At 44.4% G+C, this 17021-nt stretch overlaps 1 protein-coding gene across 3 annotated transcripts in view; it reads left to right on the forward strand.

The window, feature by feature from the left end:
• C1S (complement C1s) overlaps positions 1 to 8658 on the forward strand; it is a 30805-nt gene extending 22147 nt beyond the window's left edge. For all 3 annotated transcript variants that reach the window (XM_087886506.1, XM_034411012.3, XM_087886507.1), the window contains 6 exons: positions 119 to 272; positions 1523 to 1638; positions 4452 to 4530; positions 5365 to 5496; positions 6272 to 6346; positions 7305 to 8658. In XM_087886506.1, coding sequence (XP_087742632.1) covers positions 119 to 272; positions 1523 to 1638; positions 4452 to 4530; positions 5365 to 5496; positions 6272 to 6346; positions 7305 to 8086 — 1338 coding nt within the window. In that variant the 3' untranslated portion in view covers positions 8087 to 8658. The remainder of the gene's footprint in view (positions 1 to 118; positions 273 to 1522; positions 1639 to 4451; positions 4531 to 5364; positions 5497 to 6271; positions 6347 to 7304) is intronic.
• Positions 8659 to 17021: the final 8363 nt, after the last annotated feature.

The raw sequence follows: 17021 nt of genomic DNA on the forward strand, positions 1-17021 counted from the left end.
GTTATAACTTTGAAGGGCCACTAAACAAACTGTTGTAAGTAGGGGACTACCTTTATTACAATGCTGCTTTTTCTTTTTTTTGAAACTTTCCCCATTATTCCTACTGGCTGTTCTGTAGCTTTCAGCAGGGGATCAGAAGTTTGGTCCTTACTGTGGCAGTACATTTCCTGGGCCTCCTAAAATCAACACTAAGAGCAACATTGTGGACATTTTTTTCCAAACGGATCAAGTTGTACAAATGAAAGGCTGGAAAATCCGCTACTTTGGGGACCGTGAGTAGATCTCTTCTGAGGAAACAATGGGGCGAATTCAAGTGCTGAAGTAGGGAACTGGGTTGTTATAACAGGACAAGTGTTTGTTTCCGAGGAGCAAACAAAAAAGATGATATTTGCAGAATGGTGAATGAGTTACCATCAACAGAAGGAATGTTGTCTGTAAGAATTCTACTTGAGGATTCAATTGCATATTGTCCTGGACAAATTGTGAATAGGTAGATTATGGGGGCTAGGAACTTTCTTTGAATGTAGATGAAATTTTTTTTTGATTTGGTGGCTGATTTGGAGTAGTTAACCCCAACTCAGCTCCACTAAAACCAGGAACAGAGGCAAAATGCAGTATCGTATATAGGATGTTTATTGTGCAATGCTTAGGAATGGAATTTCCATCAAAACTGGACTATGTGCAGTAGCAACATGTCATTACTACTACATTATCAGTTCCTTCCCCATTTTGCATAAAGTTAGGAAAAATAAAACAAAATCGTCTCAATAAAAAAAGAATAGGCATCCAGGTTATATATAGAGAGAGCCTATCTTCAAGATCATTCTGGAAGGCAAAAAGGTTTCAGCAGAAAGCTTTGCAATCCTGGTGGATTGCACCATTCCTTTCCTATTTCTTCTTATTCACAAATGCTAGGACAAAAAAGCACAGTTGGTCTCAGTGAAGAAAGGGTGAAGTATTGGCCAAACTCAAGACTTTTGTGGGTCCTGATTCTGACCGTTGGTGATAGAAAAGGGGGACTGGTGTTTGTACTTGTATAGCATAAGGCAGGGGTGTCAAACGAGATTTTATTGAGGGCCCATCAGGATTGCGTTTGACTTCGAGGGGCCGGGGTGGGTGTGGCTGGGGTGGACATGGCCAGCTCAACATCACTTGTGTCTGGGGGAGCTGTGGTGGCCCGAGCACTCTGCCAGCGAAACCGGGCTCCTGAGCTCCATTTTTGGCTGCGACAGCCTCCTGCAACTCTCTGCCAGTGAAAACAGAGTTCGAGAGGGCCGCATGTGGCCCTCCCGAGCTCCGTTTTCACTGGCAGAGGGTTGCAGGAGTCCGTTGCAGCCAAAAATGGAGCTCAGGAGCCCAGTTACCCTGACAGAGGAACCGCGGGCCGGTCCTTTTTTGTTTCCAAGGCAGCCCTGCGGGCAAGATCTAAGCACCCCATGGGCTGGATCTGGCCCCTGGGCCTTGAGTTTGACACCCCTGACATAAGGTGATTGATTTCTGATACCTTTTTCTCTTTCTAAAGCAATGCCCTGCCCACAGACTGTTATTTCAAGATCTGTTCAGCATCCCCTAAGAGACTCTTACGTCTTTAAGGATTCTGTGAGGGTGACTTGCATAGAAGGCCATGAGATTGTAATGGTAAGTAATTTGTGTTTTTGATTGAAGGCTCTCCATAAAGTTCCTGTGGAACCTGTTGGTACTATAGTGGTTCTTGATTTACTCAAGGAAGAAACAGCAAACCATACATTAGCATGTTATGTGGCACAACCATCGTTTCTGGGAAGCCATGTAAACAACATCATGTTATTTCCCTGAATGACTGTTATTGTCATTCAGAGAGCCCACAGTTCCGCAAAAGGGTTGGTTCTTCATTCTGACCATGAGTTAAGACCAGAAAGCAATGATGGACAGGCTGAAGATCAATTGCAGGAAGCCTGGTTCAGCCACATGACCATGAAAGTCTTACCTGCCATTTCAAGACAGGAGGACCGTCAGCAATCTCCCAGCTTAACTTGCCAACATTACACCTTTCTAGCCAAAAGTTGGGAAATAGAAGGAAGCCAGCACCTGCCGGGATGCTCATGTTGATGAAGATAAGAGCAAACTCAGGTGACAGATAAAAGAGGGAAAGAAAGAGTCCATAACAAATTGTGATGACACCAAAGTGATGCTGTAAGGGCAATTAAATCATCCCTGAAATGCCACACTTGCATTAGAATCTCTGCATTAGAAGCATAAATTGAACCATTTGTGTATAACTTGCCCTCCCAACATGCCCTTCCTCTGTTTTCTATAGGATCAAAGGTAGATATGAGTAAGTTTCAAGGATATGAGGGTTCCTGGCATCACCAGTTAAAAGACATGCTTCAGTTATTCAGTCTTTAACCCTCTTAATGGATTTCCACCCCCCTCCCCACCAGTGTTAAGAATATACAGAACACATGATAGGAAACTTGGACATGGAGAAATCCTAACCATAACCCTAATCATGATATTTTATGAATGAGGAATGGTGAAACAAGCTTCATACAAAACTTTATTCATTTTTGTCTTAGGACAGTATATAAAAACCAATATCGTTATTTAATACTCTATTATAACATGGTTTCTCCTTGTTCCCCCCACTGTCTACAAGATTGGAGCTTAGACCTGAGGGCTTTTCTCAGAAGTGCTATATATCTCTTTTGCTGACAAAAACTTCACCAGGATAAAATCTGCTGTCTCCACTGGGGATCCTTAAACTGCCTCAATACCATCTATTCTGGTGTGTGTGTGTGTGTGTGTGTGTGTAGAATATTTTTGGATGTGCAGGGCATGTTCAGTAAAAACATTACTTAAACTTTCTATTTTTATTTGCCTTCCCCCTTTTCAATATTTCCACACAGCAAGAAAGCATCTGCCAGTTACAGTAAGGCTATGGTTGGGGGATGGTTTTAAGAAATGCCTTGATTTGTGAACTTTGCCATCTTTCAACAAAGGTTTGTGCCCAGCCTCTTAGACTGCTGATTATCAGGCTGCGTTATTGCCCAGTAAAGTGGTGGAACCTCTTGGGTACAGCTTTTTACACAGTGAATTAAATGCACTGAGAATTGTTGGGGGAAATATGTTACTTGAAAGAGATGGTTGGTATACAAATATGAAATACAAAATGGTGGGTGATCTTGTTTTGAAAGTAAGCTTGATGGTGTGCTCAGTGTGTGTGTATGTGTGTGTGTGTAGTATGCCTCTCCCTCTTTCTCTTGACAAGGCAACTCTAACTCTCCTGGAGACCACCACATATCCACCTGGGAAATGGTGGGTAGTGGGAGTATCCATTTTGAAAGAGCCAGGTTTTCTAACTCCCCAAAAGAGAAAGGCCCCATAGAAGACTCCACAGGTTCTAGAGGAGGTGGTTTGTTTGTCTCAGCCTGAAATGGCTAGTAGGTGTTGACCAATGGTGAAATTTAATTTTTTTTACTACCAATTCCGTGGGCATGGCTTGGTGGGCATGGCAGGGGAAGAATACCGCCAAATCTTCATTCCCACCCCACTCCAGGGGAAGGATACTGCAAAATCTCCATTCTCACCCCACTCTGGGGCCAGCCAGAGGTGGCATTTGCTGGTTCTCCAAACTACTCAAAATTTCCACTACCGGTTCTCCGAACTACTCGAAATTGCCTCTACCGGTTCTCCAGAACCTGTCAGAACCTGCTGGATTTCACCCCTGGTGTTGACCCAATTCCTATGGCCTTTTAACAGCACTGCTGATGGCAAAATGAATTAAACCTTGTGCACCTTGAAAGTGCTGTGAATTGCTAGGTGCAAGTGGGGAAAGGTTTCTTCCTCATTCCTTTGGAAGTGTCCCAGGGCCTTTACCCACTTGTATCTAGCTACAAGATAAACATGTCATGGCAACCTTGTTTTTTTTCTGCCCTGTCTCCAGGATAGCAGTTCATCTCATCCCCACCCCATACCACAGGCAGCTTGAAACACACACATGCACACACACACAGACATACAGTTATAAAAATTTGAAAGAGAAAAGTAAGGAAAGTAAACTGATAAATGCAGTGTAAGTGGAGGGGGAAAAGCATGGAAAGAAATAGAAAAGGGGGAAGGGGAAAAGGAAAATGAGAAAGAAGGAAAGGAAAGGAAAGCATGGAAAGCAAGAGAAGGGAAGGGGGGGGAAAAGCATTTCCAGTCTTCTTAAGAAACTTAAAATACATTTATACTTTACTTTCTCTTTTTAAGGTTACAACATAATTTCCTTCTTTCTATAATCTATCCTTTCTGATCACCATAGCCATAAATCACATTCATTTTTTTCTTTTTTCAGCATAAAGTCCATAATGGGTTTCCAGTTGCTAATAAATGTGTTTATTGCCCTTTTTATAACCAAACAAGTCGGTTTTGCCATCTCTGCTAATTCTGTCATTTTCACAAACTCTGCTATTTCTGAATCCTTCTTTCAGCCACAAGGCAGTACAACATCCTTCTACTCTAGCTGTCAAAGCAATGGCAAATGGAGCAACTCAGATTACAGTTGTGTTCGTAAGTGATTTACAATGGTCTCTGCTGTATCATTTCAAGATGATAATGATATGATACGATATGATAATGAATAAAATGTGAGAAGCAGACACAGATGTCTTGCCAAAGCAGTGAAAGTAGATGAATTGCAGGGCTCAGAGAAACTTTAAAGAAACATCCTGTTATATATAATTTTCTCCACACCTGTCAGCAGGTCTATGACAATTTTCCACCCGACCACCTCGCCACAGCCAACTCATCACGCGACAACTCACCACGGCCAACTTGCCATGGATCAACTCATTCCGGGACAAGAGTTACACTAATATCAAAGAAATGGTGGAATCGAATCATTAAAGAATGGGTGTAAAAGGAGGGACAAAATGAAACGTGAATGCCAAAAATTAAAATATTTTTAAATTTATTTTAAATAATTAAATTGAAGTGTTAAATTGTCCTGAGGTGAGTTGTCCCACAGCAAGTTGGCCGTGGAGAGTTGGCCAAGGCGAGGTGACTGCGGCAAGTTGGCTGTGGTGAGTTGTCCCCATTCCGCCTGTCAGCCTTCCATTATATAACCACGCTGGATCAACCACAGAGTATGAGTGTTATCTTTGATAGGTGCTGTATAGTCAAAAGCTGTGGAGGTTGACAAGGATTCAACCATTTAATCCAGTAGAGTTTGAAAATCTTTATATGACATAAAATAGTCACCTATGGAAGTTTTCCTTGAGGAGGGCTACTCTAAACAAATAATGCAACATGGGATGGATGAATGTATGCAACATAAAGAAAAATGAAAATGGAAACGTGAACTACTCTAATTCTGCCTCATTCTGTTTTTCATCTGCCTTGCAGCTGTAGACTGTGGTGTGCCTGATCCCATTAAACATGGAGATATTGTTTACCTGTCAGGATTGGAGGAGACACAGTATCAAACCACTATCCGTTACGAATGCCACAAACCTTATTATACCATAAAGGGCAAAGGTATGTCCAGTCCTTTCTTTCCTCCACTAAAACCTTCCAATTCAGAAATTAAGAACATCATTTTGCTCATTTTACAGTTGCCAGCCTCAGGAAGACAGGATTGAGGTGGGAAGGTTTACTAGGCTGGGAACCACTAAAAGTACCCTGCCAAAAATTGAAGTACCCAGGTTTAACAATAAGCATAGTGATAACAAAGAAACAAGATTATCATGATCTTATGAGTCTTCCTCGCCTTATTGCTCAGTCTTTATGATCTTTCTGAAGCCTTGGCTGTTGTGTACTACATGGCAGAGGCTGCAACCTGAAATATCTGCGAGCTATGTACCTCTTTCTCTGTGCCTCCACACAGCAGATCTTCACTTTCTACCTGCCCCTCACAGCCATTCTGTTGCCCAGGAACCGCACCCCCCCCTTTTATTTTTCAAATCTCAACTCTATATTCTTTAAGTTGTTTCCATTATCTCCTTATATTATCTCAGTAACTTATTTATCGCATTCCAGTTTAACATTTGTTCAGTTAGATTAATATTTTTTTTTTGTATTTAATACTTTTAAAGCAAAATGGGTGCATGTGTGTGAAATTATTGGTTAAAATGTTTGGTAAATCAGTTGATAAATTCCTTTTATAATTGTTACTTTTCTTTTTAACACATCTTTGTTGGGTTGATAGTAAATCATAGCTGAATGGTTCTTGGAGTTTGTGATATATATTATAGTCTTTTAATCAGAATTAATGATAGTATTGTATTTATAAATAATTGCTTTATTTCCAAAGAAACATATCAGTGTTCAGCCAGTGGAATATGGGTGGATGAAGAAGGGAAAACAGGGCTTCCAGTTTGTGACCCAGGTAAAGTCTACCTACTGTATAATTCTCTGTACTTTTCACTAAAAATGAAGATCATATCAAGTTGCAATTACAAAATAATAATGTTGTTTCTCTTTTAATTCCAAAATAACAGTATTTTCTCTGGTAACTTTTTTGCCAGAGAAAATTCGTAAACTTTCTCCAGTTTAAAGTTTTATAAAATTGTAATGATCTGCCAGACTCTGAATTTTATTAGTTTAATTTAAATCTTCCCCTAATACCAACCCTACCAGAAGTTCTAAAACAGGAATAATTTTGGGAATCCTTGTTAGGACATTGGAAAGAACAATTGAAGTATAAGGAACAATCCAAAGAGGAACTAAAGAAAAGCTGAAGCTTGCTTGGATTTCCCTGGGCTTAATATTTTCTATATGGGTCAAGGAATCATGCTCTGGATTGTAGGTTTAGTGGGCTGTGCCTATAGAGTTGCAGAACCTATATCAGTGATGGCTAACTTTTTTGTCACTGTGCGGGCGCACCTATAGTGCAATGCACCCGCAACCCCCCGCATGCCCTGACCCCTGTACATGTGCACATGCCCCCCACGCACTCTGTGAATGCACATGTGCCCCCATGCATCTGCACACCTCCCTGTGTGTGCCCTGACCCTTGTGCATGCACGTGTGACTCACCGTGCTCCCCTTGCCCCCCCACGCATGCATGTGCATCTCCTGCATGACCCTGCCCCCCCGCGCATACGCGGCAGAGACCCAAAAATTAGCTGGCCAGTGGAAGGCACATGCGCATGTGCAATGGAGCTGAGCTGGGGCAACGCCTTGGGTGCCCACAGAGAGGGCTCTGCATGCCACCTGTGGCATACGTGCCATATGTTCACCTATACTATTTTTCCTTTTTCTCCCACGTTAATCGATATATCTGTTTCTGATATTTATTCTGCTTTCTCTCTGACTAAAAATGGTTTCTTCTGTTTTTGCTTTAGTTTGTGGAATTCCCAGTAGAAGTATTGAAGAAATAGGGAGGATTTATGGAGGCACAGTTGCTAACGAAGGAAATTTCCCTTGGCAAATCTACTTTGATGAGCCACGAGCTGGTGGAGCCCTCATTTCAGAACAATGGATACTTACTGCAGCTCATGTGCTGGATGATGCTCCATACCCAGTTCTCTATGCTGGGATGTTCAGTGTAAATCAAAGGGCCAAGAGTGATACTGAGCCACTGAAGATAGCGGACACGTTCATTCATCCTAAATGGGCCACAAGTCGATCAGGGACCAGGACAAACTTTAATCATGACATTGCTCTGTTAAGATTGAAAGAACCTTTGACAATGGGCCCCACTATTTCACCAATTTGCCTACCTGACACATCCTCAGAATATGATCCACAGATAGGGACCTTGGGCTACATATCTGGCTGGGGCAAGACCGATGCGACGCGATCAAATCCTAGATTATCAATGAGACTCAGGGCAGCTTGGATTCCCGTGGTGGACATGGATACATGCAGAAATGTGAAACGAAACACAGGTTATGTCTTCACAGAAAATATGATTTGTGCTGGGGATGGCCGGCAGGACAGCTGTCAGGGAGACAGTGGTGGGGCATATGCTATCAAAGATCCCCAAAACGAGACACACTATTATGTTGCTGGACTGGTTTCGTGGGGGCCAGAATGTGGCACTTATGGTCTTTACACTAAAGTGGCAAATTACGTAGATTGGATCAGAAAAGTCATGAAGGAGTATAAAGAACCTGAAGAGTAGATGTTTCCTTCCCTTATGTATTATCTTGTCTACCAGGCACCTACTGACTCCCAAGTGGTTTTGTCCCATCCATAAATCTAACTTACAAAAAAGGAAATTTGCAGCTAAGATCCATATTATTGCAAGTCGCTTTACATTGCCTTTCTCCTCTTTCTTCAGGATAAGTGAAGTAGTAGCAGACATATTACGTTTTTCTAGTTTTGAAATGCTTTGTCTTCTCTTTCTTTAATTAGGCTTCATTTATTTTCTTTTTTGGGAAGCTGCTATAGACCAAATTATTTTAATTCAAGCAAGAATATTGCATTTTTAGTCTCCCTGGATTTTGACCATTGGAAAACGAATAGCCAGCTACATCATAGAACTGGAGAACATAGCCTCTGTGGGCAGCAGAAAATTCTAGAACATAATTTACCCAAAGGTTCTTTTTCATTGAAATGAATGGCTGCCAGCCTTCATCTTTGTATTGCTTGTGACTACGGTAGCTTTTGCAAGAGAAGAGTCTCATGGATTCTGCTCAAAGGAGCTCGTTGTGTCCTTCTTGCATAAAAACCAATATACACTCATGAAGACAAGAATATTTTGTTTGTAGTTTTCATTTTACAAGTCTTTGTATCATACAGGTTGCTTCAGGGCCTCAACAGGTAATATCAATGTCAAATAATGGGAATATCGTCTTTCATACATGGAAAAGTAAAGGTAAAGGAGTCCCTGTGTATTTCACTCGACTAGTCATTAACTGACTTTATGCAGTGGTGCCCATCTCCGTTTCTAGGCCATTGAGCCAGCATTGGCCAAAGACATTTCCGCAGTCATGTGGTCAGCATGACATCATACCACAACTGAGAGAATACAGCAAAACATGGAACACTGTTACCTTCCCACCAAAGTGGTACCTATTTATCTACAATTAGTCCTCAACCTATGACCACAATTGAACCCGAAATTTATGTTGCTAACTTTTTTTTAGTTTATTTTTTTTACTTCAAATTTATATACCGCCCTTCTCCCTAGGGACTCAGGACGGTGTACAGCCAAGTAAAAACACATAAGTACATAATACATAATACATAGATTAAGAAACAGATTAAAAGGAAATATCTCAATTTGGCCCAAAATTTAAAAAGACAAACGAATTTAAAATCATTTAAAATCATTTAAAAGGATTTGTTAGGCCAGCCCAGCTTGTTGAAAAAGGAAAGTTTTAAGGGAACGGTGGAAGGCACGAAGGTCTTGGATTCTCCTTATCTCTGGGGGCAGTTGATTCCAGAGGGTGGGAGCCCCCACAGAGAAGGCCCTCCCCCTGGGGGTCACCAGCCTGCATTGCTTGGCTGATGGCACCCTGAGGAGGCCCTCTCTGTGGGAGCGTACGGGTCGATGGGAGGTCGTCGGTGGCAGCAGGCGGTCTCGAAGATAACTAGGTCCTATGCCATGGAGCGCTTTAAAGGTGGTAACCAACACCTTGAAGCGCACCCGGAAGACCACTGGGAGCCAGTGCAGCTCACGCAGGAGCGGTGTTATGTGGGAGCGCCATGCAGCTCCTGTAATTACCCGTGCGGCCGCATTCTAGACCAGTTGGAGCCTCCGGGTGCTCCTCAAGGGGAACCCCATGTAGAGAGTTTTGCAGTAGTCCAGGCGAGAGGTGACGAGGGCATGAGTGACTGTGCACACGGAATCCCGATCAAGAAAGGGGCGCAACTGGCGAATCAGGCAAACCTGACAAAAGGTCCCCCTGGCAACAGCCGTCAGATGTTCCTCCAAGGACAGCTGTGTATCCAGGAGGACACCCAGATTGCGCGCCCTCTTCACGGGGGCCAAAGACTCGCCCCCGATAGTCAGCGATGGAGTCAACTGACTATATCGGGATGCCGGGAACCACAGCCACTCGGTCTTGGAAGGGTTGAGCTTGAGCCTGTTCCTCCCCATCCAGATCCATACAGCCTCCAGGCACTGGGCCATCACTTCAAGGGCATTGCTGGGGTGGCCTGGGATGGAGATGTACAGCTGGGTGTCATCAGCGTACTGGTGGTATCTCACCCCAAAGCCACGGATGATCTCGCCCAGGGGCTTCACATAAATGTTGAACAGAAGGGGCGAGAGGACCGACCCTTGCGGCACTCCACAGATGAGAGGCTTCGAGGTCGACCTCTGCCCCCCTGTCAACACAAACTGCGACCGGTCGGAGAGAAAGGAGGAGAACCACCGTAACACGGTGCCCCCCATCCCCAACTCTTCCAGCCGGTGCAGCATGATACCATGGTCGATGGTATCAAAAGCCGCTGAGAGATCTAATAGGACCAGAACAGAGGAGCAACCCCTGTCCCGAGCCCTCCAGAGATCATCAACCAACGCGACCAATGCTGTTTCCATGCTGTGCCTAGGCCTGAAACCCGACTGGAATGGATCTAGATAGGACGTTTCCTCCAGGAATTGTGGAAACTGTCGTGCAACCACACTCTCAACAACCTTCACCACGAAGCGAATGTTGGAGACAGGACGATAGTTAGCCAATACTGCCGGGTCCAGGGAGGGCTTCTTGAGGAGAGGCCTCACCACCGCCTCTTTCAAGGCAGCGGGGAAGTGACCCTCACTCAACAAAGCGTTGATAATTCCCTGGAGCCAGCCTCATGTGACCTCCCGGGAAGCCAGTACTAACCAGGAGGGACACGGGTCCAGAAAACATGTGGTCGCATTAAGTCTCCCCAAAATCCTGTCCATGTCGTCCGGAGTCACAGAGTCAAACTCTTCCCAGATAACATTCTCAAGACTATTCCTCGCCATCCTGCCCGGATCTACCCAGTCAGAGTCCAAATCCTGCCAGATCTGAGCGATTTTGTCATACAGATATCGTCTGAAATCCTCAGCCCTGCCCTCCAAGGGATCCTCCCGCACTCCCGATTGAAGCAGGGAGCGGGTCACTCTGAACAGGGCCGCCGGACGATTCTCTGATGATGCAATAAGAGCGGAAAAGTAATTAGACTTCGCTGCTTTTATCGCCACTAGGTAGGTCTTAATATGCGACTTTACCAGTGTTCGATCAGATTCGGTGAGACTGGCCCTCCAACCGCTCTCCAGGCATCTTTTCCGGCGCTTCATCTCCCTCAGCTCCTCAGTGAACCAAGGAGCTGCGAGGGATCGACACCGGGTCAGAGGCCGCAAAGGCACGACTCGATCTAAGGCTCCGCTAGCGGCCCGATCCCAGGCCGCCACCAGGTCCCCGACTGAGTCATGTGCTAGAACCTCAGGAAATGGCCCAAGCTCCATCTGGAATCTATCAGAATCCATCAGGCCCATCTGAGCCCCATGACCGCATCTCACAAAGAGGGTTTCACATCTGGCAATCTGTGGCACAGTGGTCTCCCTCGGACCAAGACCTTCTTTAATAATAACCACCCCCCCGCCCATCCCCTGGGCCCTCGGCTGATGAAGCGTTCTGAAGCCCGGTGGGCATATCTCAACCAGGGGGACCCCTCCCTCCGGGCCCAACCAAGTCTCAGTAATAGCTGCCAGGTCCACTCCCCCCTCCTGTATAACATCATGGATGAGGGGGGCCTTATTAACCACGGACCTGGCATTGCATAACATCAGCCGGAGGCCCAGGTCCTGAGTATCTAAACCACCTAATATCTGAGTGGAGTCTTGGGGACCTAGGCGCGCAATTGCTCTCAAACAGCGAGTGCGCGCCCCCAGCACATGATGTAGCCCCCTACTCCCGCCATATCTGCCCCTCCCATTCACCCTGCTGATGGTAAATTCCTCCTTCGGATAGCCCACCAACCCTTCCCCAATCCCTCGACCTGCACCCTCCAAACCATTCCCCTGTGCCGGGCTCGGTTCTGACCTTAGTGGCTTACTCCCCTCAACCCCATTGGTCTTCCTCCCGGTTCCCCTTAAAAAATCATTAAAAACCCTAATTAAAAAACCCCTCAATCCCCGCTTTAAAACATGCCACCTCTCGGGACTCCAAAGCCCGTCCTTAAGGTAGTCCTTTGATAGAGTGGAAGGCCATCACCGCGAGAGGGGGGCATCTCGCAGCACAAGCAGATCTGCCGAGGTATAAGTCATTCAGATATGGTGGGAAAGGAAATAAAAATGGAACTCTGGGTGTTAATGATAGTCATAGAGGTGAGAGATAAACAGTACAGTTGGACATGGAAAAGCTGGGGCCCCGTCACTCTCTCACAGTTATGGGGCGTCCAGGGCAAGTAGCAGTACAGTGGGTGGCCATAGCCGTTCTCTCACAGCGGCAAGATAACAGAGGCCAACCTTCTTTCCCTGTGGATGGAACCGCAGTCATTGTCCTGGACTCTCAGCTTCTCCTTCCAACTGATAAATTTGTTAAGTGAGTTTTGTCCCATTTTATGACACTTCTTGCCACATTTGTTAAGTGAATCACTGCAGTTCTTAAATTAGTAACACAGTTGTTGAGTGAATCTGGTTTTCCCATTGACTTTGCTTGTCAGAAGGTCACAAAAGGGGATCATATGACTCTGGGACACTGTAATCGTCATAAATGTGAGTCAGTTGTCAAGCATCCCAATGTAAATCACGTGACCATGGGGATGCTGCAACCATCATAAGTATGAAAAATGGTCATAAGTCACTTTTTCAGTGCTGTTGTAACTTCAAATGGTCACTAAGTGAACTGTTGTAAGTCAAGCACTACCTGTGGTTGCATTTACATGCTTTCAAACTGCTAGGTGGGCAGGAACTGAGGCCAATGACAAGACTGTCATAGGTGGTAGGGCTCAAACTGGTGGAGTATAGACCTTCTCTGGCATCTATTAAGCCACTGAGGCTCCACCCAGCCTCCTTTCCTACAGGCCACAAATATAACTTCAATCCAGTACCACTATTGTAATACAGAAGAACAGAAACAAAAAGAGGCACTAGACTGGAAGAAGGTCACTTAAATGAAATTTAGCCAAGTATCTATGAGTCAGCAAATGGATTCATGTGAGAGAGCACTGGGAAGGCCTTCTGATTATTAGTCCAGAATATTTAATTTTGCTCTTCTAATGCTTTTCATAATCATGTTCCCTTTTTCAATAACTTTGAAATGTACTAAACCAGGTCACACCAGTACACTGCTAGAGAGGCAGTCTTATTTATTTATTTATTTATTTATTATTTAAATTTCTATACCGCCCTTCTCCAGAATAGGACTCAGGGCGGTGAACAGCCAAAGTAAAAAACAATACATACAAAATTTAAAAGCAATTTAAAATAATTAAATATTATTGGCCGTAAATTAAAATAACCCAATTTAAAATCAATTTAAAATTAACTCAAGCCAGCCCCGCTAGTTGAAATAAATGGGCCCGACGAAAAATCCGGAGGTCTGTTATTGTACGTATCTCTGGGGGGAGGTTGTTCCAGAGGGTGGGCGCCGCCACAGAGAAGGCTCTCCCCCTGGGAGTCATCAGCCGACATTGTCTGGCGGACGGCACCCTGAGGAGGCCCACTCTGTGCGAGCGTACTGGCCGGTGGGAGGCTATTGGTGGCAGAAGGCGGTCTCGTAAGTACCCCGGCCCTAAGCCATGGAGCGCTTTAAAGGTGGTCACCAACACCTTGAAGCACATCCGGAAGACCACCGGGAGCCAGTGCAGCTCGCGCAGGAGAGGTGTTACATGGGAGCGCCTCGTCGCCCCCATAATCCCCCATGCAGCCGCGTTCTGGACCAGCTGGAGCCTCCGGGTGCACCCCAGGGGGAGCCCCATGTAGAGAGCGTTGCAGTAGTCCAGGTGGGAAGTGAGTGCCTGAGTGACTGTGCGTAGGGAGTCCCGATCTAGAAAGGGGCGTAACTGGCGTATCAGGCGGACCTGATAAAAAGCTCCCCTGGCCACGGCCGTCAAATGATCTTCTAACGACAGCCGTGTATCCAGGAGGACGCCCAAGTTACGAGCCCTCTCCGTGGGGGTGAGTGATTCGCCCCCAATAGCCAGCGATGGCATCAGCTGGCTATATCGGGACGCCGGAAGCCACAGCCACTCGGTCTTGGAGGGGTTGAGTCGGAGCCTGTTTCTCCCCATCCAGGCCCGCATGGCCTCCAGGCACTGGGACATCACTTCAAGGGCATCGTTGGGGTGGCCTGGGGTGGAGATGTACAGCTGGATGTCATCAGCGTACTGATGGAACTCCACCCCAAAGCCACGGATGATCTTAGTCTTGTCTTTCTCCTCTCATGCTACGACTTCAAGCACCTGCGTCATCTGAAGTAGTGTTGTTGCTGATTTTTAACGGAGTCATTCCTGCCTAAGAGGGAAGAAAAGCAGGCATGGAGTTAATTAAAAGTCTCCATTAAATAAAAGTGGGTCATTGTCTAGTGCCTAGTTATATTTATTTATTTATTACATTTATATGCTGCCCATTTCGCTATCAAGCCACTTTGGGTGATTTACAATGTCCCCCCCAAAATATAAAACACATAGTCCTTTAAAAAACATGAAAAACAATGAGCGTTAAAAGTTAAAATATTAACATTAACAACAAACTGGATAAAAAAAAGACCAATACATAAACAGGGTGGGGGTGGGGGAATTCTCCCAATCTACTAGCCACCTCCAGAATGGACATCCCCATCAAAGCCCCTAACCAGTTGGCAGAGCCACGTTTTCAGGCCCTTTTCTGGCCAACAGGATGGGGGTGACTTCATCTCAAGGGGCATGATGTTCCAGAGGATGAGATCCATTGCAGAAAAGGCTCTTCTCCTGGACCTCACCACCCAAACTTCTTTGGTCAATGGGGTCCACTCCATTGTATGCCCTGCCAGAGTGGGTGGCAGCCATAATTGTGCCACCTGGAATTGAGATATAAAGCTAGTGCCATCAGCATCCCATGGTATCAGATACTTTCACCCAGTGACTTCATGTAGATGTTGAAAAGAAACAGGGAGAGTACTGAACTGTGCAGCATGCTGCAAAGGAGGAGCCATCGACTGGACACCTGGCTCCCTATCAACCTTGATCGGGACTGGCCTTAGAGAAAGGAGCCAAACTGGTGCTATACTGGTCCAGTTTGATCTAGAGGTTATGACACTAGGGTAGAAACTGGGAGACTGTGAATTCTAGTGTTGAAAACCATCTGGGTGATGTTGCCCCCCCCCCACCCGAAGAATGAAATATTTTGGGAAATATTAAAAAGGCAGGATAGAATATTTCCCCTAAAGGAGAAATGAAAAAAAAATCCTTAAGGGAGGCAGAAACTAGCCCCAGTTTCCCTGCCCCAAGCAGAGACTGAGTAGGCCAGCTTTTAGAAATGCAGATTTGGTAATCCATTCAGAAAGACTGGGTCAGGCAGAAACTCAGATAAGCAATAAGCCAAAGGTTGACAAATTAGTTCAAATTAGGATTTGCATTTTCGCTTTTGCTTATAGAGCCAGCCATGACCCCTACATGACCTCATAGGAATCCAGAAGGTGTAAAACCCACCCACTCTAAACTCCATTTGGTTTATTTATTTATTTATTTATTTATTTATTTATTTATTTATTTATTTATTTATTTATTAGTTCGATTTATATGCCACCCTTTTCTGTAGACTCAGGGCAGTTTACAATACATTAAGCAATAGCCTTCATACTTTTGTATATACCTGCTTAGTAGGGCTTTTTGGCCCCCCCGAGCGGTGTTCTATTTTATACAAAATCAGCTTATTGCCCCCACAAACCGGGTCCTCATTTTACCTACCTCGAAAGGATGGAAGGCTGAGTCAACATTGAGCCTGGTGAGAATTGAACTCACAGTAATTGCAGGCAGCTGGCAGCTAAATGCTACTTTAACAGCAGTTTTAGTCCACTGTGCCACCAAGGCTCTTTAGCTTCAGTTGTCACAGAATCGCATGTGGTTGGTGGTTCTGCTTCATTAATAAACTTTCTTTCCAATCAGCCTCCATGTTGTTTCCAGCGTCTTTCTCCCAGCTTGGAATTGAACCAGATGAATTTTTCTTCTAACACAACAAGAAAGAAAAGAAGGAAAGGAAAGAAGGAAGGAAGGAAGGAAGGAAGGAAGGAAGGAAAGAAAGAAAGAAAGAAAGAAAGAAAGAAAGAAAGAAAGAAAGAAAGAAAGAAAGAAAGAAAAAGAATCAGCCAGCAAGCCAGCCTGGACAGGCTACCAGAGAAGCTTCACAGTATCTTTATTTGCTGATTGAATTAAAAAAAAATTAAAGGAAAGGAATTATTTTAAATATGAAAGTAATGATCCCCATAAGACAAACTCTTTTATTAAAAATAACACCATATGCTGAATGATGAGTACAGCCTTGTTCTTCACCTGACACAGACTCTGAGAATGAGGCAGAATATTGCCAACTCCCAAATATTCTTGAGCAACTTCCATTTAGAATTCAGAAATTCAATTGTGTTATGTTAAGTTGCACATAAACCAAGGATTTATTTACTCCTTTGTGGATCTTTGTGTATTTTTTCATCATCATTTCCTAGAACAGAACTTTGTGTACTCTGGCCCACAGTTCTTTTTTTGCTGCAAATATATATCAAAATACTTTGTTTTAGATTGAAATCTTGTCCTCTTCAGGGATTGCAATATTCACTGACAAGGTTTTCTCTTTTTCAAAGTCCCACAGTCCCAATTTAATATGTTCCTGCTGTTCCAGTTACTTCTGTAAGGAATAGCTTTCTCCTTTTTCTCGAAATGTTAAAGTCACCAGTAGCTTTACACAGGATTAGGCACATTTGGATAATAAATCTCCCTCCAAACACAGAAACAATGCTAAAGTCCTCCAAAACATTCTAAATAAACCAAAAGACTCAGTAGCTCTAGAAGAAGAAGAAAAAAGAGTGTTTATAACATACAATGTAAGGACTGTAACAGCCACTATGTAGGACCAACAGGCAAAAAACTAGCAGAGCACATCCATGACAACCAAGTAGCAGTCAGAAGACATGATGAAAACTCCTTAATTTCTCAACACATGGACA

This window comes from Pantherophis guttatus, chromosome 2 (assembly GCF_059756535.1).
Source record: "Pantherophis guttatus breed Tessera chromosome 2, ASM5975653v1, whole genome shotgun sequence".
Classification (NCBI taxonomy): Eukaryota; Metazoa; Chordata; class Lepidosauria; order Squamata; family Colubridae; genus Pantherophis; species Pantherophis guttatus.